Genomic DNA, 27,603 nt, shown 5'->3' with positions numbered 1-27,603 from the left:
GGAATCTCAATAGATATTGCCTAAATAGGCCAGATTACACTCCCGCCATCAGCCATGTGAGTGAGTGTCTACTTCCCCTCCTCCTCCCAGCGCTGGGGATGTTCATTGATGGCTTCTAAGCAGGAAAGTGACATGCTCAGGTTTTCATTTTAACAAGATCCCTCGGGCTGCTTCTGGAGCGTGTGGCTCGAGGCAGGAATCAGAGGCAGGGAGCCCTGGAGCCCCGGGTACCCAGCATAAAGCCCCAAAGGACAAAGCTGAGATCCTGCCCCTTTTTAGGTGCCCACCCTGATGCCTTGACCTGTTTAGCCTGGTTACAAGGGCAGAGGTGGTACAGGATTGATAGTTAGGGATAGCGGAGGTGAAGAGGGAGGAGAATGAGTCGTAACAGAGCGATCCTGCAAAGAACAAACCACTAGAAGTTGAGGGCTTGTTGACTGTGTGGCGAGGCTGAGAAGGAATCCAGGGGGGTCTCTGATTTGGGAGACTGAAATGCAAATGGGAAGGAATGTGGATTAAGTAGCTAAGGTGTCCTAGGATCCAGTACAGACTAGAGGATCCAATGTGAACCATATTGGTTTTCAGGTGATGAGGGAAAGGAGGGGAAGAAATCTCTAGAACATCTAGCCATCTGTCTGAAATATGAGCTTAGAGTTCTGAGAACAGTTAGGGCTCATTAGGTTTGGGTTTCTCCATGAGCTCAATGAAAGCACTAATATTCCATCGACATGATTGTTGTGAGGGGTCAATGGGAGAATCCATTCCTTCAGCAAGCATTTATTGAGTGTCTGATGTATGCTTGCAAGTCCCTGGGTCATGTCAACAGTTAACATGCTCTGATGCTCATTAAAAGGTGACAGGCTCAAGTCCATCTAGAGGTGTTGAGGAAGAAAGAGCTGGTGATCTACGTCTGAAAAATTAGCCACTGAAAACTGTAAGGAGTCAGGGTTTACTCTGATATCCGTGAGGTCACCATGAGCTTGGAGACAACTGCATGCTGCTTGGTTTGATTATCTGCCTGACTGCTCTAGGCACTAAGGGGTGCAGCGGCCAGCGAACCAAAGGCCCTGTCTCCACGGAGCTTTTAATCACATAGGGACGCAGAAAGTGAGCTTATTATCTTAGATTGTCAAGTAGTGCTGATGGCTAGGAAGAACCTTCAGCTAGGTAAAGGGTAGACCTACCTTGTTGGCTGTTTCTTTCTAGGGAGGTGGGCTGGGGTGGAGAGGGTGTGTACACTGCGGGTGGCCAGCATGAGAGCACCGCAGGCCAGGGGAGCAGCAAGTGGGGAACGTGGACAGATGACACGGTGCATAAGTGGAAATCATGAGGAGGTGGGTGGACATGATGGTGCCTTCATCCGTTTAGCCAGAGAAAGTGAGGACCTTAGAGCTGCTCAGCTCTTCAGAAATAGGGGAAGCGTCAGTACTAAGCCTGAGGAGGGGGCGGGGCTGAGCAGGTAACAGACAGGACCCTGGGAGAGTGATGAGGAAAGCCAACTTCCAAGAGAGAGCATCTCCCACAACAGAGGGTGAAGGACAGAGGGTGGAGTGGCAGGTCCGGAGGGTCTGAGAGAGCCTGAGGAGTCCCCAGGAGTTGGCCACCAAGCATAGTAGGTAAAGGAGTCCAGATGTGGTCCTCGTTCTTGGGGGCTCTGGGGAAAGTAGGGTCCTTCAACTTTCTCAGTCTGCAAAATGGTCCTTTTAGACATGTTCCCGTCAAGGCCAGACTTCTCCACCCCCTGCCCACAGACAGTCCCACCGCGGGAGCCGCCCTGGTGCCACCGCCAGCCCCGGCTCCATTTCCCCAGCCAGGAATATTCCGCTGATGTGGGTCTATATTTAGCAGCTGCTGCGAGGTACAGTCTGTTCTAGCTGTGCAGATAGCAGGGAGCAGAGCCGGAACGGGGCCTGAGAGGAAGGTGTGAGGGAAGGGAGGAGGCGGGGCACCGCCAGGCCCCAGTGCCAGCGGAGGAATTAACTTGTGTGTTTTAAAGGCCAGGCCTGCTGGCAAGCCCCCCACAGGGGTGACAGCGATGGCATTTGCCGCCTAATGAGGCGTCACAGGGCTCCAGGGACCCCTTATGCTGTGTTTGGAGGGGCAGTGGGGGCGTCGAGGAGAACAACCGGAGCTGGGGGCGATGGGTGAGGACTAGGCAGCGGGGGATCTGCAGCCAGATTGTAATTACTATCTCCTGCCCATCGCAAGCCTGCACAAATAGGAAGTTTCTCTCTGAGACTTGAAGATCTCCACTGAAAATTCCTTAACCCAGCCAGAGAGATCCATTTTCCTAGGAAGGGAGTGGACCTGATGTTTCCTGAGATCCTTCTGAGTGTCAGATCTTGAAGTCAGGATCTTGAACTAGAACTGGATCCTGACCTCTTAGAACTTGGGTTCCAACAGAGAAGCCAGAAATAATGAGCAGCTGCCACCAGGCAGTGTGGGAAGGGAGGCAGAAGGGCTGTGGGGGTTAAGTCAGAGGGTCAGCGTGTTTGCTGAGCATTTGCCGTGTGCAGATCCTGTCAATGACATGATGGCCGTGTCCGGCAAGAATCTCTGTCCCTGTGAAACTTGTATCTGAGGGACCTTTTTCAAAGACTTGAGGAGGAGGATCAACATGGTTAAGTGCCATCAATCCAATTCCAACTCACTGCTACCTCACACACATCAGAACGTCACTCCAGATTCTGCGTCACAGTCATTGCTGTGTTTGAACCTGTTGTTACGACAGACATCCGTCCATCTCAGAGTCTGTGTGATGGCCTTCTCTAGGGACTGGTCCCTCCAGATAACACGCCCAAAGGGAGGCAGAGCCTCCCCGTCCTGTCTGCTCAGGAACCTTCTGACTGTACGTCCTCCATGCAGCGTTGTTTGTGCTCTGGTAGCCCATGGCACGGTCAGTACTCTTCACCAACACTAGCACTCAGATTCATTAATCGTTCTCCACCTCTCCTTGTCCATCGTCCGCTTTTCACGTGCATGCGAGCTGACGGAACAGCACCGTGGCATAGATGGTGCTGCTTCTTACGGGCCATCAAGTTGTTGATAGCGTCCCCGTGAACAGCAGGTCTGAACCGTGTCCTATCCTGTGCCATCCTCACGGCCTCTGACACTCTCGAGCCCATAGCTGCAGTCACCTCAGTGAGAGTCCTCCTCTCTTTTGATGACTCACCACCTCACCCAGCATGACATCGCTCCTGACGGGAGACTTTATGGCCTGCTTTGGCCAATGGCATGCAGCAGAGGCAACGTTAAGTAACGTTCAAAACTTGGCCTTCCACCGGGATGACGTTCTGTTTCCTACACTTACCTGCCAGAGTGATGAGAATTCCAACCGCCATTCTCTCAGCTGAGGCACACACAGTAACTGTTTGAGGAACATAGAGATTGCGCTGCCATTAATATGAAAAGCCTTTATTCTCGGCTCTTAAAGAGTAAACAGTAGCCATGGACAAACAGGTGAGCCATCTGGGGGAAGATGACAGTTTTAAAAATTACTGATGGGAATTGGAGTGGTTTTGGTAATGCTTATGCATAAGTGCATGTGTGGAATGAATGAATGGTTTCCATTAATGTTGAGAAACAGAAATTATGGTGACTGCATCGTTCAACAGATTAACTGAAGAAATATACCAACTGTCTGATGTATAAAGAAAAACCACCTTCAGGGAGCTCTGGTGGCCTAGTGGCAAGAAGCTGTACTGCAATCCCAGAGGTACAAGGTTCGAATCCACCAGATGCTCTGCTGGAGAAGGAGGGACAATCTCCTCCTGTACTAGTCAGATCCGATTTGATGGTACACACATAAAAAATAATAATTAAAAAAATAATAATAAAAAGAAAAACCACGTTGGCCCCAAGACACCTTGCAGTTTATACTTTTGGTGTCCCCGGGCCCTTGCATCAGAGAGCAGGGCAGTTCAGAGCATGGACGATGGCCCCAGAGTCCTTGCTTTCTACATGTGTGACCCTGGGCAAGGTACTCAGTTTCTCCGCACCTCTATTTCTTCGTCTATAAAGTGGGGGTAACCACAGCACCATCCTTGCAGGAGTTTTGAGAGGGTGATGAAGACAATCCGCTTAAGACACTCAGATTGACTCCAGGCACAGAGTGAATGCGTCGAATGCGTCGATGCTAGTTCTTCTTCTTGTAACTATCACATGCAGTTCTCTGGAGGAGAAGCCCAGCCCCAGTGACTCTCAGGGGCTCTCAGCTGTTTTACTCCCAGGATGCCTTCGATGGTATCAGGTGACACTTTGAGCTGTCACAACTGAGGCAGCGAGTAGGTAGGGGCCCAAGATGCTGTGTTAAGCATCCTCTCATACAGAGGCCAGCTTCCGTCCTCAGCAAATAATTATCTCATCCCAAATGTCAATAGTGTTGAGAGTGAGAAACCTTGTTCTTAGGGGAGGGCCAGAGGCTGTCTCTATTTTATAGTTAAGGAAACTGAGGTTCAGAAAGGTGAAGGGATTTGATTAAGATCAGATGGTCTGAAAGTAGCAGCTGTGGGATTTATTATCTCTTGTCCACCTACCTCCAAGGCTCCTGACCCTGGGATGAGAGGAGGGGTGAGGAGGGCTTGTGGAAGGGTTGTGGAGAAGGCTGATTGAGGACCTTTGACTAGATAAGACACCTACTGCATGTCTCCATGTGATCCCCCCAAAGTGGGGCCACCTGGGGGCTCCACCCAGCATCTCTCTCTCTCTCTCTCACACACACACACACACACACACACACACACACACACACACCTTTCTTACAGTCCTGGCTATTGGCATCTTGGGGCTATTTGGGGACATCAGAGTCAGTGCTTGGGTTTTATGGGACACATCAAGGGGCTACTGGTGCGTGACTCCACCTGGCGCTCAGGCCCTGCACGCCACCTGCCACCACCTGGTGCCCGGCAGGTTGGCGCCCGTGGCAGGAGAGGCTCTGAATGCCTCATCGACTCCTCCCCACCCCAGTCTCTTCTCCTGGCAGGGAGACAAGACGCGCAGCCGGCCCGCCACAGAATTAATCTTGTAGGCACCCTCCTCCTGCCCCCACCCCTGCTGCCATTAACGGTTTAGAGGATTGTCTGGTCACAGATTAGCTAGTGCCTGAACAAGGGATCTGGGGCCAGGGTGAGGGAGACCACTGGGGCCGCTGGATGAGAGAGAGAGTGAGAGAGTGTGTGTATCTGTGTATGGTTGTTGAAAGAGTGTGAGATTAGTGCATGTGCCTGTGTATGTTGAGTGTGTATATGTGAAAGTGTGGAAGAGCAGTGGGTTTGTGTGTGTAACAGTGTATGAGTAAGAGTTGTGAGTGTGTATACTTGTAAGAGTACTGAATATGTGTATGTGTAAGATTGATGAGGGTTGTGAAGAAGGGTGTGTGTGTAAGAGTACTCTGTGTGTGTGTGTGTGTAACAGTGGTGAGGGGTGTATAGAAAGGTGTGTGTATAAGAGTACTGTGTGTGCATGTGTGTAAGAGTGGTGAGGGGTGTGTAAGAGGGTGTGTGTGTAAGTATTGAGAGAGAGAGAGTGTGTGTGTGTGTGTTTGTGTGTGTGTAAGAGTGGTGAGGGGTGTATAGGAGGGGGTGTGTGTAAGTATTGAGAGAGAGAGAGACAGAGAGAAAGAGTGTGTGTGTGTGTGTGTGTGTAAGCAGGGCGTGTCAGAGGGGAGGCTCCTGAGCCCTGCCCCTCCCTTGTAGCCACGCCTGTGCCCTCAGCACATTTCCTTCCCCATTCACTCATTCCCCTCCTTAACTGGACCCAGAGCTCACCAGAACCCACCTCTTGAGGGGTCTCCACATGGACTGAATGGGTGGGGCATCCTCACCATCACCCCATCTGCCCACAGGTGTGATCCGGACAGCTGTGCCCGACCTGGACCGAGAGAGCCAGGAGCGCTACGAGGTGGTGATCCAGGCCACGGACATGGCGGGCCAGCTGGGAGGCCTCTCAGGCTCCACCACCGTCACCATTGTGGTCACGGATGTCAACGACAACCCGCCTCGCTTCCCACAGAGTGAGTGAGACCTTCTGGGGGGGCACTCATCGGTCCCCCGCACACTTCCCTATTGGATGCCCATGTTCATCCATCCAAGCAAACAACTGACCCCCTGCCTGTCGTTAGTCTCCCGAGCATAAGAGGGGCTCCTGTCTGTCTACCCCAGGCACCTATTTATCACTACTCATTGTCCCCCCCGCCCCCAGTTATCTACTTCTCACTAACCCCCCCCCAGTTATGTATCTGCCGAAGGTGACCCGAATGTAGCTGATTTTCCAAGTACCACCTTAATTCAAATACCACCTTGCTTCCTGCAGAGCCTGGCCCAACTGACCCACCTTTGCCCACCACCCCTTGCAACCCTCATTCTTGTGCCAGGGGCTGCAGGTGCTCCTGGCCCAGGCTTGCCGAAGGCAATGAGAGGACAAGAAGTGCTGCAGCCACGCCAGGCTGAGAGAAGCCCACATTTGAGAGTGGAGACGCTGAGGTTCGAACCTCTGTGACAGGAGAGCAGAAGTCTGTGCTCTGAAATCAGGAGCTCTTTGCACCCTCAGCTTCTTCAGCACAGTGGGGGCGGGTCCTCCCGTGGGCCCAGCCAGCCTCTCTGTCCCCGGCGGAGGCCTGGCCAACACCGAGAGCCGCCAGGGAAGCCGCCAGAGCTGGCAGAGACGGAATGCCTCGGGGAGCCAGGCTGATTCCTATCGGCCAGTCATTACCCGAGGTCTGCTACTCTCACATTAGGCCCCGCCACGGGGACTGACCCCCAGAGATAAGGAATCCAATCCCTGAGCTGAGCATACACAGAATCACAGCCTGACGCTTGAGCCCCCACAGAACGGGTGGGCAGAGCCTGGCACAGAGCCGGCCACTGCCCGCTCCCCAGCCCAGCCCCCATGCACTGAGGCTCCAGAGCCCATGCAGAGGGTGGGAGCACCCAGTCTCTTGCCCATTGTGGCAGACTAAGTCCCAGCCCTGAGCTGGAAGAGCTACAGAGCAGAGAGGAGGAGGAGGCCAGGGCCCTAGGAAGACACTCGTTTATTCATTCATCCATTCTTCCCTCTTCCCCCAACATCTCTGTATTGTGGAATGCAGCCCACAAAAAACCCTAATAAACCCGGGTGCCCTCGGGTTGATTCCAGCCCACCGAGACTCCCTCTGTGTCACATGAACACCCCATAGGGCTTTAGGGGCTGATCTTTCAGAAGCTGATCACCAGGCTTTTCTTCTGAGGGACCCTTGCTGTGGGGGTTCACACTGCCAACCTTTCAGTTAGCAGACCAGTGCTTACCTGTCTGTGCAACCCAGCACGCACATATTGGTGCTGTTAGATGCCATCGGCTCAGCCCTGACTCATAGAGACCCGTGTACAGCAGAATAAGGCACCACCTGGGCCTGTCCCAGCCTCACAGTCATTGCTGCACTCAAGCCAACAGGTACAAGGACGCATGAGTTCAATGTTCATTTGAACAAATCATTCCCCATCTGCCCCAGAAAGCACCAGCCACAACGCCCCCACATGCCTTTTTCCGACCCTAACTTCTACTTCCCTCTCCTCTTCTTCCTCTACCACCGTCAGATTTGGGGATTATTATAATTATTCCTCTGCTTTTCTTCAGGGTCTGCTCATCTAAGGAGTGTATCACCGAATATTATGGCTTCATCTCACCTGCTTGTGGAGCTTTTATAAGTGGGATCACACAAGAGAAATTATTTTATCTCATGCTTTTGTTTTGTTGTCCCTCAAGTTATGATTCTAAGTCCATCTGTGCTGTTGTTTATCGTTGTGCTTTGTTCATTTTTCCTTGCTGCGTAGTATTCCATTGTAAGGATATGATACTCTTTTTTTTCTAGTCTTCAAAATGGCAAATTTATTGTTGAAAACTTTAAAGAAGCCTATTACATAAGACTTTTGCAATCCAATATATAATTTGATTTCTTGATTGCTGTTTTTCAGGGCACTGATTGTGCATCCATGTTACACAAAATCCTTGATAAAGATAATCTTATCTCCATTTAACACAATATTTTTTTTCAGTTCCTACATGATAATTTGATCAGATTGTTTGAACAATACATTTATCTTTGTTCATAGTCTATTTATCACAATATTTCTTATTGGTCCAGAATCAGTAATGAAGGTTGTAATCTTTGATCATTTTACTTAAATGCTTCAAGTTTTCTTAACTTTCAGCAAGTAAGGTTGCATCATTGGCGTATCACAGGTTTTTTGTTTGTTTTTTTTTCTCTCTTTTTTTAAAATTATTATTAAATTTTATAGTTTTAGTGAACATTTACAGAGATTTTGGGTTTTCATTCATTCATTGTTGCATTGTTTTCTCTACCCTCCTCCCCAGTTTGTTCTTCTCCCCACCCCACCCCCCGAATGTCTGTTTTAATTGTCCAGTTGCCACAGTGCTTGTCAGGATATGATACTCTTGACAGTTGTTGTTGTTATGTGTCGTTGAGTCACTTGCGACTCATAGTGACCCTGTGTACAATAGCCCTAAACTCTGCTCTATCCTGTGTCAATTGCACTGCCTCTGACACACCCATCCTGATTACCCTAGTCACTGAATCAATCCACCTCATAGAGGGCCTTCCCCTCCTGTGCTGTCCCTCCACCCTCCCAAGCATGATGTCCTTCTCCAAGGACCAGTCCCTCCTTACAACATGTCCAAAGTATGTCATACAGAGCCTCAGAATCCTTGCCTCCAAGGAGCCGCCCTATTTAACCCTCTCCAGGATGAATCTATTTGTTTTCTTAGCAGTCCATGGTACACTCAATACTCTTCTCCAGCACCACAGCTCAAAGGCATCAATTCTCCTTCTATCCTCCCTAATCATTGTCCAACTCTCTGATGCATAACAAGGGATTGCAAAGACCATAGCCTGTATCAGACGCACTTTAGTCTCCAGAGTGACACCGTTGCTCTTGAGTACTTTGGAGAGGTCCCTAACAGCAGACTTTCCCATCGAAATACGTTTTTTGATTTCCTGGCTGCTGGTGCCAAGAGCGTTGAACATTCCGATTAAGACAGACTAGGAAGAAGGATTAGCCCTCCACTTCTGAAATAGCAGGTCTCTGAAAACCCTGTGTACCTGTGTACTCTTGACAGTACTTACGAATATTCTTGAAGAGTACCTTGATGTAGCAACAAGAGGCTGCAACAATGGGCTTTCGTATGGTGGAACTTGTGAGGATGGCCCAGGGTATGGCAAGGGGTCACTATGTTGTTCATAGGGTTACTATGAAGCATGATTGACTCAACAATACCTAACAGCTCTTGATGGGAGGAGTTACCGGATAGTGCTGACTAGCTAAATGCTGATAGTTAGTGCTCACTCAGCGACTTCGGAAGAAAGACCTGCTCTCCTACTTCCAAGATATCAGCCACTGAAACTCCCATGGAATAGTGCTACTCTGACACACACAAATGTCAACAAGTACAAACAACTATTGATAAGACATAGGGAGTTCCAAGGGCTGATATTTTGGAAGTAGGTGAGCAGGTTCCTTCTAGTTTGGGGTTATTTTGAAGGAAACGGCTTGGAACATACTTGTATGTGTCTCTAGTGTCTGTTTGCATCATTTCTCTAGGAGAGAGTAGGATTACGGGGCCCTGGGATCTATTTATCTTCTGTTTTACTCAAGAAGACCAAACTCTTTTCCCACCCAGTAGAAATGTGAGTGTCCTTTGCACTGCATCTTCACCAAGACTTGGTATTGTACGACTCTTTAAATTGTGTTAATCTGATGAGTGCATAGAGGTAGCTCACGTTGGTTTTCATTCATTCACTTACAAGTCACTCACACATTTCATTTATGCGACAGTCTGGTCTTCTGCCAGGCGCTGAGAATGCCTGATGAATAAGAGATGTGGTCCCTGCCTTCCAGTCGCTCATACCCAAGAGGGGGAGAGAGAATAAACGGAAAATAATAGGAGAATCCAGTAATCCCTGCAGCAGGGAAGGCTTGGGGGGTTATGGCAGCTGCGCCTACAGGTCTGGGAGGGTCTCTGACAGGAAGTATAGTTCAGTGAGACTAGAAGGCAAAGTGGAAATGGAAGAGGGAAAGGCAGAGGAGAATGGAAAAGTCAGGTGCCTGATGAAGAGAGAGCAAGTCTTATCTGAGGAATTACAGGAACTTCAGCCAAGTTGAAGCTAGAGTTAGAGGTGGAGGAGGATGAGCCTGGAGGAGGTGGCAGTGGCAGGCAGCAGGTAGCTTGCAGGGCAAGACAAGCTGTCCAATTTCATTCCCAAGGCAGTGGGGAGCTACAGGAGGAACTTCAGCAAAGGAGTGATGAGATGAGCTTGTACTTAGACAGAGTCTCTTGTTGCTGTGAGCTCACAGAATAGAGCCGGTCACGCCACATAAGGGGCACCCCTCCAAGAGCCACATCTCCCCCCATTCCCCCCAGCCCCGGCTTCCCCTGTGCTGATTCACCCATGCAAATAGGCACTCGAGTTACACAAACATGTTCAGAGCAGTCATCCTCTCCATGACCTCTGGGATGAGAGTGGGGGCCTCATTCCTTTTGGTTCCCCCATGCTTCTTCCCTCCAGCCACAATGGCCATCTTGTCATGCTTCAAACAGGCCAGGCATGGCACCCACCTCAGGGCCTTTGCACCTGCTGCCCCCCTGTCTGGAGTGACTCATCCTCTCACTTCCCTTTGCAGAAATGCCATCCTCTCACCCTGCAAGCCCCCATCAGCACCCCCACGCCCCTCTCCTGCTTTCTTTTTCTGCTCAAGCCGCATCACCATGTGGCACGTGGTGTGGTTCAGGAAGGTGACTGCTTAGCATCTTTTTCCTGGCATTGAGAAGAAAGCACAGTGAATGATGGGAGTTCTGTCTTTTGTAGCTGTAATCCCGATGTCTGCAACTGAGTCTGGAACATCAATTTTTTTTATTTTCTTTTTTTTATTATTACATTTTATTAGTTTTAATGAACATTTACAGAGATTTTGGGTTTTCATTCATTCATTCATTGTTGCACTGTTTTCTCCACCCTCCTCCCCTGTTCGTTCTTCTTCCCCCCCACCCATGTCTGTTTTAATTGTCCAATTGCCACAGTGCTTGTCAAAGCCAGTTCTGATTAATCTCCTTTGTCAGTGTGTCCCTTGCCATTCCCTATCACTCCTCCCTGAGAGAGACTTCACCCTGATTCATAAGGAAAAGGGGATGGCGTGTTCTCTTAGCTACTTCCTGCTGAAAAGGGATGCTGTGGGTTTCAGGGGGAACATCAATTTTAAAACCCACACTATCACTGAGATGATTCTGACTTATGGAGACCCAGTAGGACAGACTAGAACTTTCCCCAGGGAGTTTCCAAGGCTCTAAATCTTTAAGGAAGCAGACTGCTTCATCTTTCTGCCATGGAGCAGCTGGTGGGACATCAGAGGTGCTCCATAAATATGTTGCAGAGGGGGAGTAAATTCCATTAATATCAATAGCTTGTTTAGAAAAATGAGCCGCAGAATCAGTATGAAGCACCACTATTTTAATACAGTTGGTTCCACTTTTCGAGCCTGTGCTCGGCACGGCACTAAACATTTTCACATGCGTCATCAACCAAGTTCATTGTCATAACAGCCATGCTGCTAGAAAGGTACTATTCTTTTTCACCGGTTCTTATTAAATAGGATTCTGCCTATTGAAGATGAAACATAATAGAGTCAAATCGTGAAAATACTATAAACCAGTTGTTTATAGATTATATCTGTTTTCTTTTAGGAAAGACTATGGTTATTATTCCCACTCTACAGATGAGGAAACTGAGACTCGAGATTACACAGCTAGCGTGGATGCCAGAGCCTTGACTTCTTTATCCCAGTGCTGTTGTAACCCTGCCATTGGGCAGATGGGGAAACTGAGGCTCAAAGGATTCTAGAGATTTTCCCAAATTAATCAGCAAATAAACACAGGGGCAGAACTGGTCTTCTTGGGAGCTCTGGTGGCTGAGAGGTTAAACACTTGGCTGCTGAGAGGTTAGCAGTTCAAGCCTGTCTGGTAGCTTCACTGGACAAAAGCCTTGGTGATCTGGTTTCTTTAATGATTACAGCCTAGAAAGCCCTTTGTTATTCTGTCATGTGCAGTTTCCATGAATCAAAACTGATCGAACAACAATGACAGGCCTCCCCTCTTTGCACTGCCTCCTACAGTTTCCGGGGGACCCCTCCTTCTCCTCTAGCTTCAAGCCCCTCGCAAACACTGCCTCTCCCTGGTGGGCCATTTGGTCTCCCTGCTCCCTGCCCCAGAGCCAGCAGAGGCCAGGATAGGACCACCTCTCACTGCCCACGGCTGTGTCCCCTGTAGAGATGTACCAGTTCAGCATCCAAGAGTCGGCTCCCATCGGCACCGCTGTGGGGCGAGTGAAGGCCGAGGATTCGGACGTGGGCGAGAACACAGACATGACTTACCACCTGAAGGAAGAGAGTGGCAGCGGCGGCGACGTGTTCAAGGTCACCACGGACAGCGACACGCAGGAGGCCATCATCGTAGTGCAGAAGGTGCGCTGCCCCAAGTGGGATGGGGAGGCACTTCTGGGGCCAGAGGGGCCGGGGCAGCCCCCTGACCACTCACGTGTCCTCACCCCAGTCCAACTCCAGTGTTCCATCTTCCCACACCCAGGACCAACCAAGAAAAACACTGGTGGGGTCCTTCCCACTTACACTTGAGAGATTGATGCACAGAGAGGTTAAGTGACTGCTTCAGGGTTACACAGCTAGTTGGCAGAGCTGAGAATCAATTCAGGTTTGTATTTTGCCCCTTTATATAGATTGATGTTGAGAATACACTTAGCAAAACAGATACCAACACAACATTTTCTGCGTGTACAATTCAGGGACACTGTATTCTTGAAATGGTGAAATCATTCCCACTCTCCTTTTCCAGTTTATTCCTATCCTGTTAACATAAAATCACTTCCCCTAAGTTTCCTATCTAATCTTCAAGTTACTATTAGCACGTTGCTGCAAATGACAGCAAAAAAAAAAGTGTGTTTCTAAGCATGGTCTCAATTTAAAAGTGTGCGGCAACGTGTTAACAATATGATCTTATGTAGCAAGCTCTTAGAAGAGGCAATGTTTACCAAAGACACTCTTTACTACTTAAGCTAGACGGGCGTTTGGATTAAAGAAGGATTCAGGCAGTTTATGATGGCATGGTTAAAGGTAACATCAGAGCATTGTTTCCAGGGCTTTTTCCAGCCTGCTTGGCTCCAGAAAGTCTGGATTCTGTGTTTGTGCTTGTTCATCTCTGAGCCAAGCCCTTCACACTTTTTACTCTCATTATTCCTTATCCCTCCCACTTGAGAAAATGTCCTTACCCCCAATCTTTACAGATGAGCAAACAGAAGCTCTGAGAGGAACAACTACACTTGTAAGAAAATAGAGAGTAGGACTTTGAATCCAGATCTGGTCACTCCAAAATTCTTTCCTTTCTGAGTCTAACAGTCTTCTTTCCACCGACTGGCTTAGGAATCAGATGCTCCAAACTCAAGCATCCCCAGGCAGAGGGGATAGAGAACAGACAAAGAAGAAAGTGTCTTATCTTCCAGAACGTGGTCATGGGCTTTTGCAACTCAGAGCTGCATAAGTGTTTAAGACTGTCCACTCCAACACCACTCACCATGTTGTTGTATTGTTGTTATGTGCCATCGAGTCAGAAGCAACTCGTAGCTGACCCTGCAGTGTGTTGTCATAGACAGTTCATCACACAGGAGGAGACCACCCAGTCCTCTCCCTTGGAGCTACTGGTGGATTTAAACCATGTGCCATTGGAGTCCCCAGTTCCCTGTCTTTGGCCCATAAAGTGTTTTCATACTTTCCAGGATTCTTCACATTGCCCAACTCTTCTCATTCAGCCAAAGCTGATCTCCCTAAACTCAGTCCTCTTGGTCTGGGCTCTGCCTGCAGGGACCCACAGAACCATCTACTCCTGGGCTTGGGGATGGCTCCTTCACTCATCAAGCCCTCAGTGGCTCACCTCTCCCTGGCACTGAGGCTTTGAGAATAGATACTTCAGATACTTCACAGAGGCTAATACCTGTGCGAGCCCGCCTCCACACGACCCGTTTGTTGCAGCTGGAATATTTTGACAGGTTGCTGTCTAGCCACTTGTCTTTAGTTCATCTTTCATGGAAAATCTGGGTTTTCTGGCAGGTTTCCTCTGACACAGGCTCCATTTTTGCACATTTTAGAGTAATAATTAATACCTTTAAAATGCTTCTCCCAGGCACCCATCACCCGTGCCTGTGTAGTAACTCATCTGTCCCTATGACAAGTCTCTGAGGCGCTTTTCTTGTCCATTTTTCATGTGAGGCTCTGGGAAGTTAAGGAACTTGCCCACAATCACGCATCTAACAAAGCAAAGAAGGGATTTGAAGGCCGGCATTCTGATTCCAGAATCCACTCTCTCAAACACTATGCTCTTTTCAACATGTCTCTGAACCTCCATTTGTCCTCATAATGAGATGAGCCCATTTTACAGATGGGGATTTGGAGGCTCAGAAAGATCCAGAGTCACAAAGCAGGAAATCAGGCCCCAAGCCCAGCTTGGAGATGCTATTGCTGTTTCTTCTCATCCCCTGCACCGCCTCGTCCCCTCCCCGGCTCCAGCAGTGGCGCCTGAGGTGTCTCTGTGGAGGCAGCGTCGGCTGTGGGAGCAGAGCCCCCGCCTGATTGATGACCTGGCTTTACCGCCCATCGCTCACTCCCAGGCCAGGCCACTGCCTGCCTGCCTGCATGCTGATCACCCCGGCAATGGGATGGAGGTTGGAGGCAGCTTCTGCCTGGGGCTGGCGGAGACACGCTGATGGGATGGAGGGATGTCTGGGAGGAAGGTGAGGTCCCTATGCACAGGGCAAGCACCCTCCCCTGGGCATCTAGGAAGGTCACTCTTGCCACTCAGATTACCCACTCGGCATGCAGTGGATGGACCTGACAGTTCCACCCATCAGTGTTTCTCTTGACTCTGAGACATTGCCTTTTGAAAGGCAGAGCGAACACAGACGTGACATGAGCTAATTCATCAGAGGGCCGCCCATCAGCAAGGCTGGGTGAAGAGCCCGCTCCTGCCTGGATGTGGCCAGGTCACAGAGGAGAGCTCCGAACTCTGTGCTAATTCAGGCTCAGTTCGCGTTAACCACTTCCTCCTAGGCACCAGCATGGCATAGTGGTCCAGGGCTCTGCAGCTAACCCAGAGGTCGATAGTTTGAAACCACAAAGTAGCACCACGGGAGACAAGATCTGGCCATGCTTTCTCATAAAAGTTAGGGCACCTCGGAATCCCTGTGGGTCCACAGCCGCGCCTAACACCACCATGTACTAGGGCATGTCTCTTGGTTAATTGCCCTACTCGGGGCTCAGAGAGACTAAAATAGGTTGTCTGTAACCGCACAGAGCTCTGGTGGCCTAGTGGGAAGGAGTTGCAGTGCCAACGGAAAGGCACACAGTTTGAATCCACCAGTTGCTCCACAGAAGTATGGGCCGTTAACTCCGGGTGATTTACTGCCTCTGAAAGCCTGCTGGAGGGTGAGCCATGAGCCGGTTCAGAATGGATGACCCTCAACCAGAATCATAATCACACAGCTGCTTGGAGACAAAGCCAGGACTTGGACCCCAGTCCCTGTGACATCCAACCCATGAATGTCACCTTCCTTGGGTTAAGAACTGGGACCCTGGGGCCACACTGTCTGGGTTCAAATCTAGCCTCTGCTAGTGACTAACTGCTGTGTGGCATTGGGCAAGTTGCTGAGCCTCTCTGGGCCTGCTTTTCTCCCCTGTAAAATGGGAATGATCACTGTATAAACCTCTTAGGCTGTAAGATTATGTGAGTGAATATAGTAAAAATTCAGGCACAAAATGAGGTACTTTGTAAGTGTAAATAAATGCATGGGTGGAACGTGAGGCTGGGTAGTGGGTCTGGGTGCCCAGCCCAGCACCCTTCACCCTTCTAGCCTGGCTCCTCAAGGTCCTGTCCGCTCAGGAACTTGGTGTCCCCACCTGTCACCCAAGGGTTGGTTTAAGTCTCTGACAGCCTGCTTCCTGGCGCTGCTGGGACAGTCCAGGCAACCCTACTGGGGGTCATCGTGCCATTGTGTTAGTCTTTCCCCCTCTAGGGTCCCCTCCAGATTCAGAGACCACCAGGGGCGTGGTCTGTGGACAGATGTCACCCCAGCCTGCTGAGCAGCCCTCTGTTCTGTCCCCCCCCAGCGCCTGGACTTCGAGTCCCAGCCGGTGCACACCGTGGTCCTGGAGGCTCTCAACAAGTTCGTGGACCCTCGCTTCGCCGACCTGGGCACGTTCCGCGACCAGGCGATCGTGCGCGTGGCCGTGACCGACGTGGACGAGCCCCCCGAGTTCCGGCCGCCCTCCGGCCTCCTGGAGGTGCAGGAGGACGCGCAGGTGGGCTCCCTGGTCGGCGTGGTGACGGCGCGGGACCCCGACGCCGCCAACCGGCCCGTCCGGTGAGACCCCCGCCCGGGGCCGACGCCTGCTGCCTGCTACCCCGCGGTGGTCCTGCACAGACTGCAGGGCGGAGGGGAGGGGGTGTGGGGTGGGGAGGGCCAGAGATGGTGAGACCTGGCAGGAAGACCAAGGGAACAGGTGGCGAGAACAGTTCTAGAGAGACCAGGGACCCAGGAGGAGAGGGGACAAGCAGGTGACTTGACAGCTGACAGCGAAGGACAGTGAAGCACTCAGCCCCGTGCCCCTCTGCGGGGTCCCCCTCTGCCCAGGCTCCCAAAGCCATGTGTCCAGCCCTGCCTCTCCCTCCACACCCCTGTGTGGAATCCACCAGACAGACGCCTCCGGCTGTGACATGTTCAGAACTTCCCACTAGAACCACCGACAACCCAGACACAGCTTCCTCTGACTCCTGGCCACCCCAATACCTGATGACCCCCTGTGTGTCCAGGTGGAACTGCACACCACCGGGTTTTCAGCAAACACTTTTGTAGATGCTGACAGCCAGTTAGCTGTCGAGCACATTAACTGCACAACCCAGGGACCTTCCTCTCTCACAGCTTCCCCCTCCAACACATCCTGCCATCTCTACCTTAAGACTATGCCTCGTGTCTGCCCACTTCTCTCTGCACACAGAGTGGCCTCCCAGGTCCAAAGTGCCAGTTTATCTCACCCAGAATGTGACAACCCCTTCCTGATTCCCTCTGCTCCTGTCCTCGCCCCCTTTAATATAGGATCAGCTTGGGAGTCACCCGAAGGCTTCCCATTGTCAGCAGGGAGTGATCCTCCTTGGGACAGAACACTCCAAAGGCATCTGGTTTGCTCCGAATAAAAGACCAAGCCCTCGCAGTGGTCCTCGGGCCGGATTGGCCAGGCCTCCTGCATCCTCATCCTGCTCTGATCACACAGACAGCCTCTTCCCTGCTCCGTGGACACATCATGCTCACTGCTTAAGCTCTCTCCCCTCCAATGTTCTCCCCAGCGCCTCCACATTCCCCTCTAACTTCCTTCCTCCCTCACCTTCTCAGCACGCCTTCCCTGGGCACTCTCAAATATCAACCCCACCCCACTCCTCCTGTCCCCCATCCATAATTCCTTTGGCCCACTGGCCTCGTCACTAACAGGCTGTTTATTTCTGATGACACTGTCTCTCGCTGCCACCAACACAAGCTCTGGAAGGGGAGGGATTTGTGTCTGTCTGTCCGCAGCTGTATTCTCAGCGCCCAGCTGTCCATGGACACACACTCCATATGTGGTGAGGGTATGAGATGTCAAAAGAGAGGAACTGTGAGAAAAGAGATGACAGAGACACAGACTTACGGAGATGTAGAGAGGCCCAGAGTGGAGGGAGAGGAGAGGGCTGGAGGAGAGGGGCCAGAGAAACCAGCAGGGATTCAGAGAGCTGTAGAGAAATGAGAGGAGACCCAAAAGGGACAGAAAGACATGGACAGAGAGATGGAGAGACAGAGTAAGAGCAGGGGTGGAGACAGGGCAATGGGGGTAGGGTGCTGCCCACCCTGTTTGTGTTCCTGGAAGGATTTGGGGGCTGCAGGGATTGGAGAGGAGCAAATCCCTGACTATGACCCACGAGGAAAGGAAAAAAGAGGGCACAGATGAGGGAAGGGAGTGACAGCAGAAACAGACCCAGAGGAGGAGGGCGAGGTCAGGCAGTCCGCAGTGCTGGAGGGACGAGGAAGAGGCTCTGGGCACCCGGCTTCCTCCCTCTGCACAGAGTTAGACAGCTATGTGCCCAGCTCTGTGCTGGCCGTCGGTGCTGCACTCTTCCAGGAGTCCCTGCTGCTGTCACCGGTGGGAATGGATGTTAGAGTTGTGCGGTGCTCGGCCTGTGAAACCTTAGATGGCAGTCCTGTGGGAGGAGACACAGAGATACTCTCCTGCTCAAGTGTCTGTGGGTTCTCAGGTTGGGTGTCTGGAAGACTTCCTGGAGGAGGGAGGAATGGAGAAGTGACAGGGGAAGGGTAATCCAGCCTGGACAGCTATATGGAGGCAGAGAGGTTGTGAGATGCTGAGAGCAGAGCGGACAGTGACGGGCAGAGCAGGGCGAGGAAATGGAGCAGGACCGCAAGGACAGAGGAGGGGGCTCAGGCTCTAGCCCGCTGCCTAGGACACTTGGGATGCCTCCTCCCACCTCGTTGCCCAACAGCCCTGCACTGCCTCTGAACGCTCCATCCATCTCCTGTCCGCCCCAACTGCCTTCCAGTCTTTAAAGACCCCCTGGCCTCCAGCCTGACCCCAGACCTCTCTTGGGAGGCCCAGAGTGGAGGATGTGAAGGGGCTGCCCACCCCCTCCTCTCCACTATCACTGCTTCCACCCCTCCTCAAGCCTCTCTCTCCTCTGACTTCCCTTCCCTCTGCTTTTATCTGCACTGAAAGGGCCAACTTTGAAACCTCTTCTCACCTTCTTTCATCTCTCTGTGCTGCCCCTTCCCTGTGGCTCCTTAGATGTGGGGGCGATGAGTCTCTGAGACAGGTCTAATTTAACACCACAAACATTTACCCAAGTCCTCCTGCGTGCCCCGCCAGCAGCCAGGCCTGGGGACAGACGAGAGGAGATGACTCAGCCAAGGACGGAGTCCAGGCTTGGGAGAGCTTCCAGGTGACAAACTGGGAGGGCAGTAAGTGCAGTGGAAGACCATAGGGGGGGTCCTCACTGGAAAGGGCAGTCAGGGTGAAATTGGGGACAGAGAGAGTCCTCACTGGGAGGGTAGTCAGGGGCAGGAGACAGAGGGGTCCACACTGGGAGGGCAGTCAGGGGCAGTGAGAGACAGAGGGTTCCTCACCAGGAGGGTAGTCAGGGCAGTGGGAAACAGAGGGGGTCCACACTGGGAGGACAGTCAGGAACAGTGGGAGACAGAAGGCATCCTCGCTGGCCACATGCGCTGCCCAGATGCTCTGCCCAGAGCCCATCTTGGATATAAGGGTTTTTAATGGTCATTGGCTTGGTCAGCAACTCTGTGTTGAGTCATGTCCACCAGTTCCTGCAACCAGGAAACAGCTGCAACAAGACAGGCCCCTGCCCACATGGAATTTACCTTCCCTGTGAGGACACAGACCATTAGCACATCAACAAATGATTCAACTGGATAATTTCTGAGACAGGCTATGAAGTGAGTAAAAGAGAGGGGCCAGAACAAGGAGGGATCAGGACCAGGGTGGGCTACTTCCAATCACGTGGTCTAAGAGGCAATAACTGAGCTAAGATCAGGATGATAAAGAAAGGCAACTGTGGGAAAAATAAACAGGGAAGAGCGTTCCAGGAGAAGGACCAGCATGTGCAAAGGTCCTGAGACAGGAACAAGCTCAGTGTGTTCCTGCAGAGCTGAGGTGTTTCCCATGAGACTTTGCTTGTGGGGCACAATGTTGTTGTTGTTGTGGTAGTGGTGTTGTTGAGTGCCATCGTGTTGTCTACAAGGTGAGCGCTTGGGAAATGCAGGAATGCTGGCTGCCCAGAGTGGCTTTCCTAAGCCCTGCACTGGGGAGGGTAGAAGGGGCTTCAGATTTTGACATTAACCCCTCCGGAGGAGCCTCAGTGGATAGAGTGTTGCAGCCTGCACTGATAACCAGAAGGTTGGTGGTTTGAATCTTCTGGCCACTCTGTAGGAGAACGATGAGGTCATTTCCTCTCTTAAAGCCTCAAAAACCCATTGGAGGTTCAACTTGAGTCAGAATTGACCCAACAGCAATGGGTTCGGCTTTGGGTTGGATTTAAAAAAAAATTGTATTAAATTTACAGATTGAAAAACTAAGGTTCAGAGAGAGGAAGCAACTTGTCCATGGTCACTCAGCTTGAGAGAAAGGACTTAACCCATGGCTGCCTGTTGCCCAGGGACCCTGGTGGTGCAGCAGTCAGTGCATTTAGCTGCTTAGACTGATTAGAAGCTTGGACCCTCCAGCCACTCTGAGGAGAAAGAGGAAGCAGGCTGCCTCCGTGAAGCTTGACACGGGGTCGCAGAGAATCAGAACCCGCTAGAGGGTGGTGGGTGCGTGTCTGCCCAATGCCATCTCACCCCAGCTTCCTACCCACTTGTGTTCAGCATGGATCACAAGCCTTTGCCAGGCGTGGTGCCCAGACATGAGTCAGACACAGACCCAGGGCAGCAAGGCTGGGCTGTCCAGGACAGAGCCAAGGCTGAGGATTCCACCAGGTGGCCCCTGAGGGAGGCGCAGCCAATAATGGAGAGAGGCCATCCCAAGCTGGAGTGTTTACTGGGGGGCAGAGGACAGGAACAGAATCATGGAGTCAGCGAGGGGGAGGCCAACTGGAGGAGCGCACAGAGTGGTGGGAGAGGAGGAGAGGCTGTGATGGACCTCGTCAGGTCTTTTCTTGCCTGTGATAGGAAGCCTTGGAAGATGCTAGAAAGAGGACAGTGCCCAGGGTGGGCCTGTCTCCAGGTCAGTCAGGCTTGCATTTAAACTGGCCACCTGTTGGTCCGAGTCCCAACCTGAACCACTTTGTGAGTCTCTTGTGAACGTCAGACCTTTGCTCCTTCCAGCAAAGTTTGTGCTGGACCAGGGCCATCCCTTACCCCAGCATTTCTCAACAGGCTGCAGCCAAAAGTCCATGGGCTTTGCAATCAAACCTGGGTTCAAATCCCAGCTCAGCTGTAAACCACTGGGGAGGTCCGTGCAGCCTCTGCAAACCTTGAATTTCCCTTCTCTAAAGTGGGCATCATGATAGTACCTGTCTCTCATTCACTTACTTAAGACAGACTTTAAATGCTTATAATATACAGAGTGTCCCAAGTTCTGTGCTGGGTGCTCCCCGGACTAAAGGGGCAGGTAATTAACACTTGGCTGGTGGCCCCTTAGGAAACCAGCCAAAGCCCCTGCTGTTGGTTCATTTCCTGTTCATAGTGACCCTCCCTCGGTTTCCAAGGCTACCAGCCCTAATGGGAGCAGACTACCTCAGTTCTCCTGAGAAGCGGCTAGTGGATTTGAACTGGCAGCCTGTCCGTTAGCACCTGATGTGTAACCCACCACACCACCCCAGCTGCTCAGGAAATAGGTATCCGCATTTTCCTCAGAGCTCTACAGGTCTGATTCGCTCCTTCCTTCAGCAGCCGGTACTGGCCACATACAGCGTTCCAGGCATTGTGTGTAGGCGTTTGAAAGAGCTCACACATGCCTGAAAGGGGGAGGGGCGCAGACAAGGTGGAGTGGAGGAAGGGCTTCATCCCCTTCCCTGGGGGAGGGGAGAAGATGTCCCCCAATGGACAGGCTTGTGGAGGGGAGTTTTGTCTCCTAGCCAAGGTATGTTTATGACCTCACATCCTTGTGCCTGCAGGGGGTTTGACTGTAGGTGTGGGCATTGTATATGGACTTGCTTATGTAGGGGAAAATACAGGTGCAAGAGCAAGTGGTCACCACATTCCCCAACCCTCATCCTACAAACAGGAAACCCCCCCCAAGCACGGCTGTCCATGCCCTTGTGGCACATGGGAGGGAACTCAGGCAGCTGCGCCTGGCTGGGCTGCTAAGGTGGGTGATCTTTGACTTTGAACTTCAGACTGACTGGCTAGGAATTTGACTTTGAAAGCTTTGTAACCCAGGACAAGACATCTGGCTTCTTGTAGCTTTAGTTTCCCGCCCATAAAATGGGAATCACGAAGAGCATTCGAGGAGCTGGTGCAGGTATAAAGGCAGAACTGCTCAGACGTAAAGAGCCAGCACATCTAGCATGTGGCCGGGATGTCACTGGTGGGCATTTGCCATCCTCGAAATCACCACGTGAGTTACGTGTTAGTCTCTCCATTTTCAAGAGGAAGAAACTGAAGCACAGAGAGGCTAAGTAACTTACCCAAGGCCACACAGCCAGATTACAAACCAGATCCCCACTCTGACCACACACACACACAGACACACACACACACACACGCGCTGGCTGGCAAGTGCCCACGTGCACTCTGCTGCCCCCTACAGGTACTGAGGTTCCTTCCCGCCCTCCAGGTCCTGGCTGATCCAGGTGGGGGCAGGTTGTCAAGATTTCACCAGAACCTTCTAGACCTGCAGCTTCCTCTTGTCCTCTTCCTCTGCTGACAGTGCCTGCACCTCCACACAAGGTGGCATCCACCCCGCCGGGCACACGGGCCACACACTGGGCAGAGAGAACGCCAGACACTTCTGAATAATAATCAGAACGCCACCAGCTCCCATGCGTGGAGTGTTTTCTTGGAACTCAGCTAGGCGTTTTATATATACATTTAATCCCCTGACAGCCTTGCCAGGTCCGATTATCATCTCCATTTTGCTGAAACTCAAAGCTCAAAGATGGAAGCGACTTGCCCGGGGTCAACATGGGCCTGGATCCAGACCCTGGAGTCAAGCAGCTGCCTCTTGAGCCTCTGCTCTTCCAACTGCAGAGCCCGCAGCGGCATGCATGCACACGCAGACACAGACACACACGCACACTCTTCCACTCACTCCCCTTGCAGACCAGACGCACAGCTCATGCACCCACATGTGAGGTACACAGCCAGGCAGTCCCTGAATACATACGCAGGCCCCACTGCCGCCAGACACTCCCTCCCGCTGCCGGGCTGTTCCTTGAGCTGGAACAAAACACCTGGGCGCAGCCAGCAGAGCTGACCCTCGGCCTCAAGTCTTTAGCTGGTTAATGGTGGGTCCTCTCGGCCCCCCGCCCTGCGGCCTTGGGAACAGCTGCCTCTGCTTAGATTCCAGCCCCCCCTTCCCCTCCAGAAGGGAACAAAAGAGAAAAACTAGGAGGAGGAGGAGAGGGAAGTGAGGCCTGACTAGAGAGGGGAGGGGAGGCAGGAGAAGGCAGGCAGCATCCAGCCACAAGACCGGGAGCAGGAACCTGTGCTCGCTTACAATGCTCTCGCCCTTTCCTGGGCTCTGTCCTCCACCTCTGAAAAGGGAGGCAGTCCTCTGTTCTCTACTGCATCCTAACAGTGCCATGCATGGAGGCGTGGAAAGGTTCAGCAAGCTAGAATAGCGCTCTGGCCAGAGTCCCAATTCAACCTTGAGTGGGGTCATCAGTAAACCAGGTGGAGCCTTTGTGTGAATAAGAAAAAGGGTTTCCCTTTAGGGAGATGGAAGGAGCACAGATGGTGTCTTAGTTAAAGCACTTGCCTGCTAACCAAAAGGTCAGCTGTTCAAACCCACTAGTTGCACAGGAGGAAGATGTGGTGTTCTGCTTTAATGATCTGCATCCCTCTGAGAAAGTTCTGCTCCATCCTGTTGGGTCCCTGTGGTTAAATCGACACGAAGACAGTGTTTTGGGGGGTTGTGTTTCAGAGATACCACTGGGTGAGCAAAACTCTAGCTGCAGTTCACCTCCACTTCTTTCCTCAACCTGGGCCCCTTGGGCAAGGCACAAGCAATACAACAATACTTGGCAGCCCTATCAGGGGCCTCGGTGTCTTTGTCTGGAAAATGGGAGCGATCACACCAGCTTCACAGGAGGATAGAGACTTTTCTGTCTCGTCACCACTTTATCCCCAGCAGACATGCCCGCCCAGGGAGGGTAGAAGATGTGCAGGGATGAGCAGAGGGACAGAGTCTAGAAACTGAAGGGTGAGGCTAGGGAAGAACCATCACTCTCTCACCCAGATCCATGCTGGTCAGTGGCAAGGAAAACATGGCCTTCACCACTTAAGCTGAGGAAGGAGCATTAAACTGGGGGCTCAGTGCTGGCTTATAAAGCTCACTACGCCCGTGTATATGGAGTTTGCCGACTTTCACCACCTACCCTTCAACACAAGTAGCAAGGAGAAGGCCCATCATCTATGCCTCGGTAGTGCAGTATTAACCCCACTCAACATATGAGAAGACTGAGTCCCTGAGAGGTTTGATGATGTAGCCAAGACCTCACTGAAAGGGACTTCTCAGGGTTTGGGGTCCTGGGGTTCTCACCTCCCTGGGCCTCAGTTTCCCACTCCTGGAGATGGGGGAGGACCCCCGTGGCTCGTCTGTGGGAGGGGATCCGGCCTGTTCAGGTGCAGCCCCACCCCACCGCATCTCTTTGTCCTCCCTGTACAATCAACCCTCGCTTGGCATCTGAGGCCTTTGTCCACTGCTGCCTGGTCGCGCCCCCGCCCGCATTATCAGTGTGGGGAAGCGGCAGCCCGCGCTGGCGCTGGTGCTGGCGGGGCCTCTCTGGGCCGCCGCCGCCTGAGACATGTGTTGGACTCCGGCCTTTCAGCCCTGAAGCCGCTGCACAAAAGCCCGGGAAGAAGGCGGAACAAAGGGCTTTCTCACGCGGCAACTGAAAAGCCACAGATTAGCTCAAACGTGCTGGCAGCCGGTTGGGGCCGGGGTCGTCCCCCACCCGGGATCCTTTGGTCTGGGATGGGGCATGGCCCTGCTCTGGGGCTGCCAAGCTGCTACAGATGAGAGTCTTCTAGCTCTGAGCCACCCTCTCTCCTGCTCCCTTCAGCTCGTTAGTCCACATCAAATTCGTGGATGCCAGACCATGAGGGTTCTGGTCCCAACAGCCCACACTTGGCAGGCCTAGCCATCGTGTGCCGTCAACCAATGTCTGAATGCGTGGGGGTGCCTCCAAGTTGATTCCAACTCATAAGGACCTCGTGCATGAGACAGGACAGAGCTGTCTCAGGATTTTCTTGGTTGCAATCCTTATGGAAGTAGATTGCCAGATCCTTCTCCCGCAAAGCTGCTGTGTGATTTGCCCTAGTGGTATGAAATAGGGCCGCCAACCCAAAGATACCTAGTTCTAATCCCTCAGCACCTCTAAGGGAAAAAGACAGTCAATCCCCTTCTGTGAGCTTTATAACCTCTGAATCCCTGCTGGAGGGTAAGCTATGGGTCAGTTCCGACTCCATAGCACATAATCGACACCAACATCTTTTGGTTAGCAGCCATGCCCTTAATCTTCTGTGTCACCAGGACTCCTCACCATACAGTTCTAACCTGCCGCCTTTGCATCTTACCTTCCCCCGCCTCAGTGCCATTTCCGGCCCCTTCCTCTGGCATTAAGGAGCCTCCGTGGTGCTGTAGTTCAAGAACTTGGATCTTAACCGAAACCTTGTCGATTCAAGCTCATTGGCTGCTATGCGGGAGAAAGATGGGCTGTCTGCTTCTGTAAGGATGAGAGCCTCGGGAATTCTGTGAGGGAGTCAGGGCTGCATGAGTGGGAAAGACTCTTGGACGTGCGTTCGGTGTTCAAGCCTGATGCCTGGGTCTCTTCGGTGTCAGACACTTTACCTCTTCCCAGCCTTCACAGCTGTGGGGTGCAAATTATTAGCCCATTTCTCAGCTGCGAAAATTAAGGTTCAGGCAAGATAAGAACTGGCCATGTTACAGCAGGAGCCCGCTCTACTTAAATGCACACCCTTTCCGGCCCTTCTCTGTTGGGAAGTTTTCCCATTCCTTGTGTGTCTGAAGTAGACGGTCCTTCTCTTAGGAATGGGGTGGGGGACACAGGTACGGGCTCCAGCTGACCCTGAGGCACCTTCAGTCAGCCCCTCCCTGCCCCCCTTAGGTACGCCATTGACCGCAACTCGGATTTGGACCAGATCTTCGATATCGATGAGGACACGGGTGCCATCGTGACAGGCAAGGGGCTGGACCGAGAGACGGCGGGCTGGCACAACATCACGGTGCTGGCCATGGAGGCTGGTGAGCTGGTACCCTGCCAGGCAACTGTGCGGGCATGGGGGCAAAGGAAAGGGGCGAGGGCAAGGAGTGGGGTGGGGGCACAGGCTGGAGTGGGGCCAAGGTGTAGAAACTGGGCCAAGATCCTGGAGTAGTTGTTCAAAGTCCTTGTCATCAAGTCAGAACCAAGCCGTCGCTGAGCCTCCAGCAGGTTTTCAGAGGCTGTAAATGGAGATGGAGGAGATCACCTGTCTCTCTACCATGAAGCCGCTGGTGGCTTGAAGCCAGAGAGGCGCCACCTGTAGGTCAGAGGGAGAAGCTGTACTGCTAACCCAAAGATCGGGCCTCTGGTTCAAATCCCACCAGTGGCTCTGTGGGAGAATGATGGGTAATCTCGTCCCATATGATTCATAGCCTGCAAAATCCCACTGGAGGGTCAGTTATGAGTTGGTTCAACAGCCGTGAGACTGAGGAGGGGTGTGAGCAGAGGAGGGCCGTGTCTGACTTAGGATGTGTTTAGTTGAGAATAGGCGGAGATGCCGTTGAGCTGTGGTGTTGGAGAAGAATACTGAAGATATCATGGACAGTCACAAAGAGGGAAGAGAGACGCCTTGGAAAGGGTGCAGCCAGGGAGCTTCTTGGAGGCAAGCTTTGTCTCTCTCACCTTGGACATATTGCTAGGAAAAGCTATTCCTTGGAACAGGATATTACACTTGGAAGAGTGGAAGGTCTGTCAAAGAGCAGACGCCTCTTGAGATAGATTGACACGGTGACTGCAGCAATGGGCTCAGGTGTATCAGAGCTGGTGAGGACGGCACAGGACAGGATTCAGGTTTATAGGGTCGCTGTGAGACATACTCCACAGCACCTAACACCAACAAGAGAGGAAGGACGAAGAGACCTGGTGGTTCAGAGGTTAAGCACTCACGTTGGACCCACCAACTGCTCCATGATGGTGGGAAAGGCCCGGCCAGCTCTTTCCATAAAGGCTGAGGGCCTAGGAAAACCTACAGGGCACTTCTGCTTTGTTCTGTAAGGCCTTTGCACATTGGATTCAGTTCAGCAACGAAAAGGGGGGACCAGGGACCCCAAGGAGATAGAAGGTTGTAGTGGAGGAAGTCAGCCGTGGTTGGGATGCAGGCTGAAGAAGGGGTCCACAGGACCTGCTGTGGGGCGGGCGTGCAGGTGAGCCGCCTCAGCAATGACTCCAATGTGTTTGGGGTCCCATTTTGGCGATGTGATGTGTGTGTATCACAACTAGTTTGGTGCAACTTGGGGGCTAATGTGAGAAAGAAAGAAAGAAGGGGTTCTGAGACACGGGAGGACAGATCTGTAGACTAATGAGAGGTTGCTGAGGACACGTGGAGGCTTGAAGCAGCAGCGGGGGCCCAGGCCATCCAGCCCCTTCTCCCCCTGCCAGGCATCCTCTGTACCCAGGCCTCCACCCGCCTGGTATCCAGGCTCCCCGACCCTGTCACCCTGTCAGCCTGAGAGGCCTCAGGAGTCAGCAGAGCCAAGGTAAGAAATGGTGACGACAGGAATTCTCGGA

General features: G+C 52.1%; 1 protein-coding gene across 1 annotated transcript in view; it reads left to right on the top strand.

Moving 5' to 3' along the window:
* Positions 1-27,603, top strand: part of CDH22 (cadherin 22, type 2) — an 89,975-nt gene that overhangs the window by 31,504 nt on the left and 30,868 nt on the right. The window contains exons 4-7 of the mRNA XM_006881592.1: positions 5,843-6,010; positions 12,310-12,503; positions 16,209-16,462; positions 25,942-26,078. Coding sequence (XP_006881654.1) covers positions 5,843-6,010; positions 12,310-12,503; positions 16,209-16,462; positions 25,942-26,078 — 753 coding nt within the window. The remainder of the gene's footprint in view (positions 1-5,842; positions 6,011-12,309; positions 12,504-16,208; positions 16,463-25,941; positions 26,079-27,603) is intronic.

The sequence above is a fragment of the Elephantulus edwardii genome, unplaced genomic scaffold (genome assembly GCF_000299155.1).
Source record: "Elephantulus edwardii isolate Elephantulus edwardi_28Jun2011 unplaced genomic scaffold, EleEdw1.0 scaffold00015, whole genome shotgun sequence".
NCBI lineage: Eukaryota > Metazoa > Chordata > Mammalia > Macroscelidea > Macroscelididae > Elephantulus > Elephantulus edwardii.
This window is presented reverse-complemented; position numbering and strand designations above follow the sequence as displayed.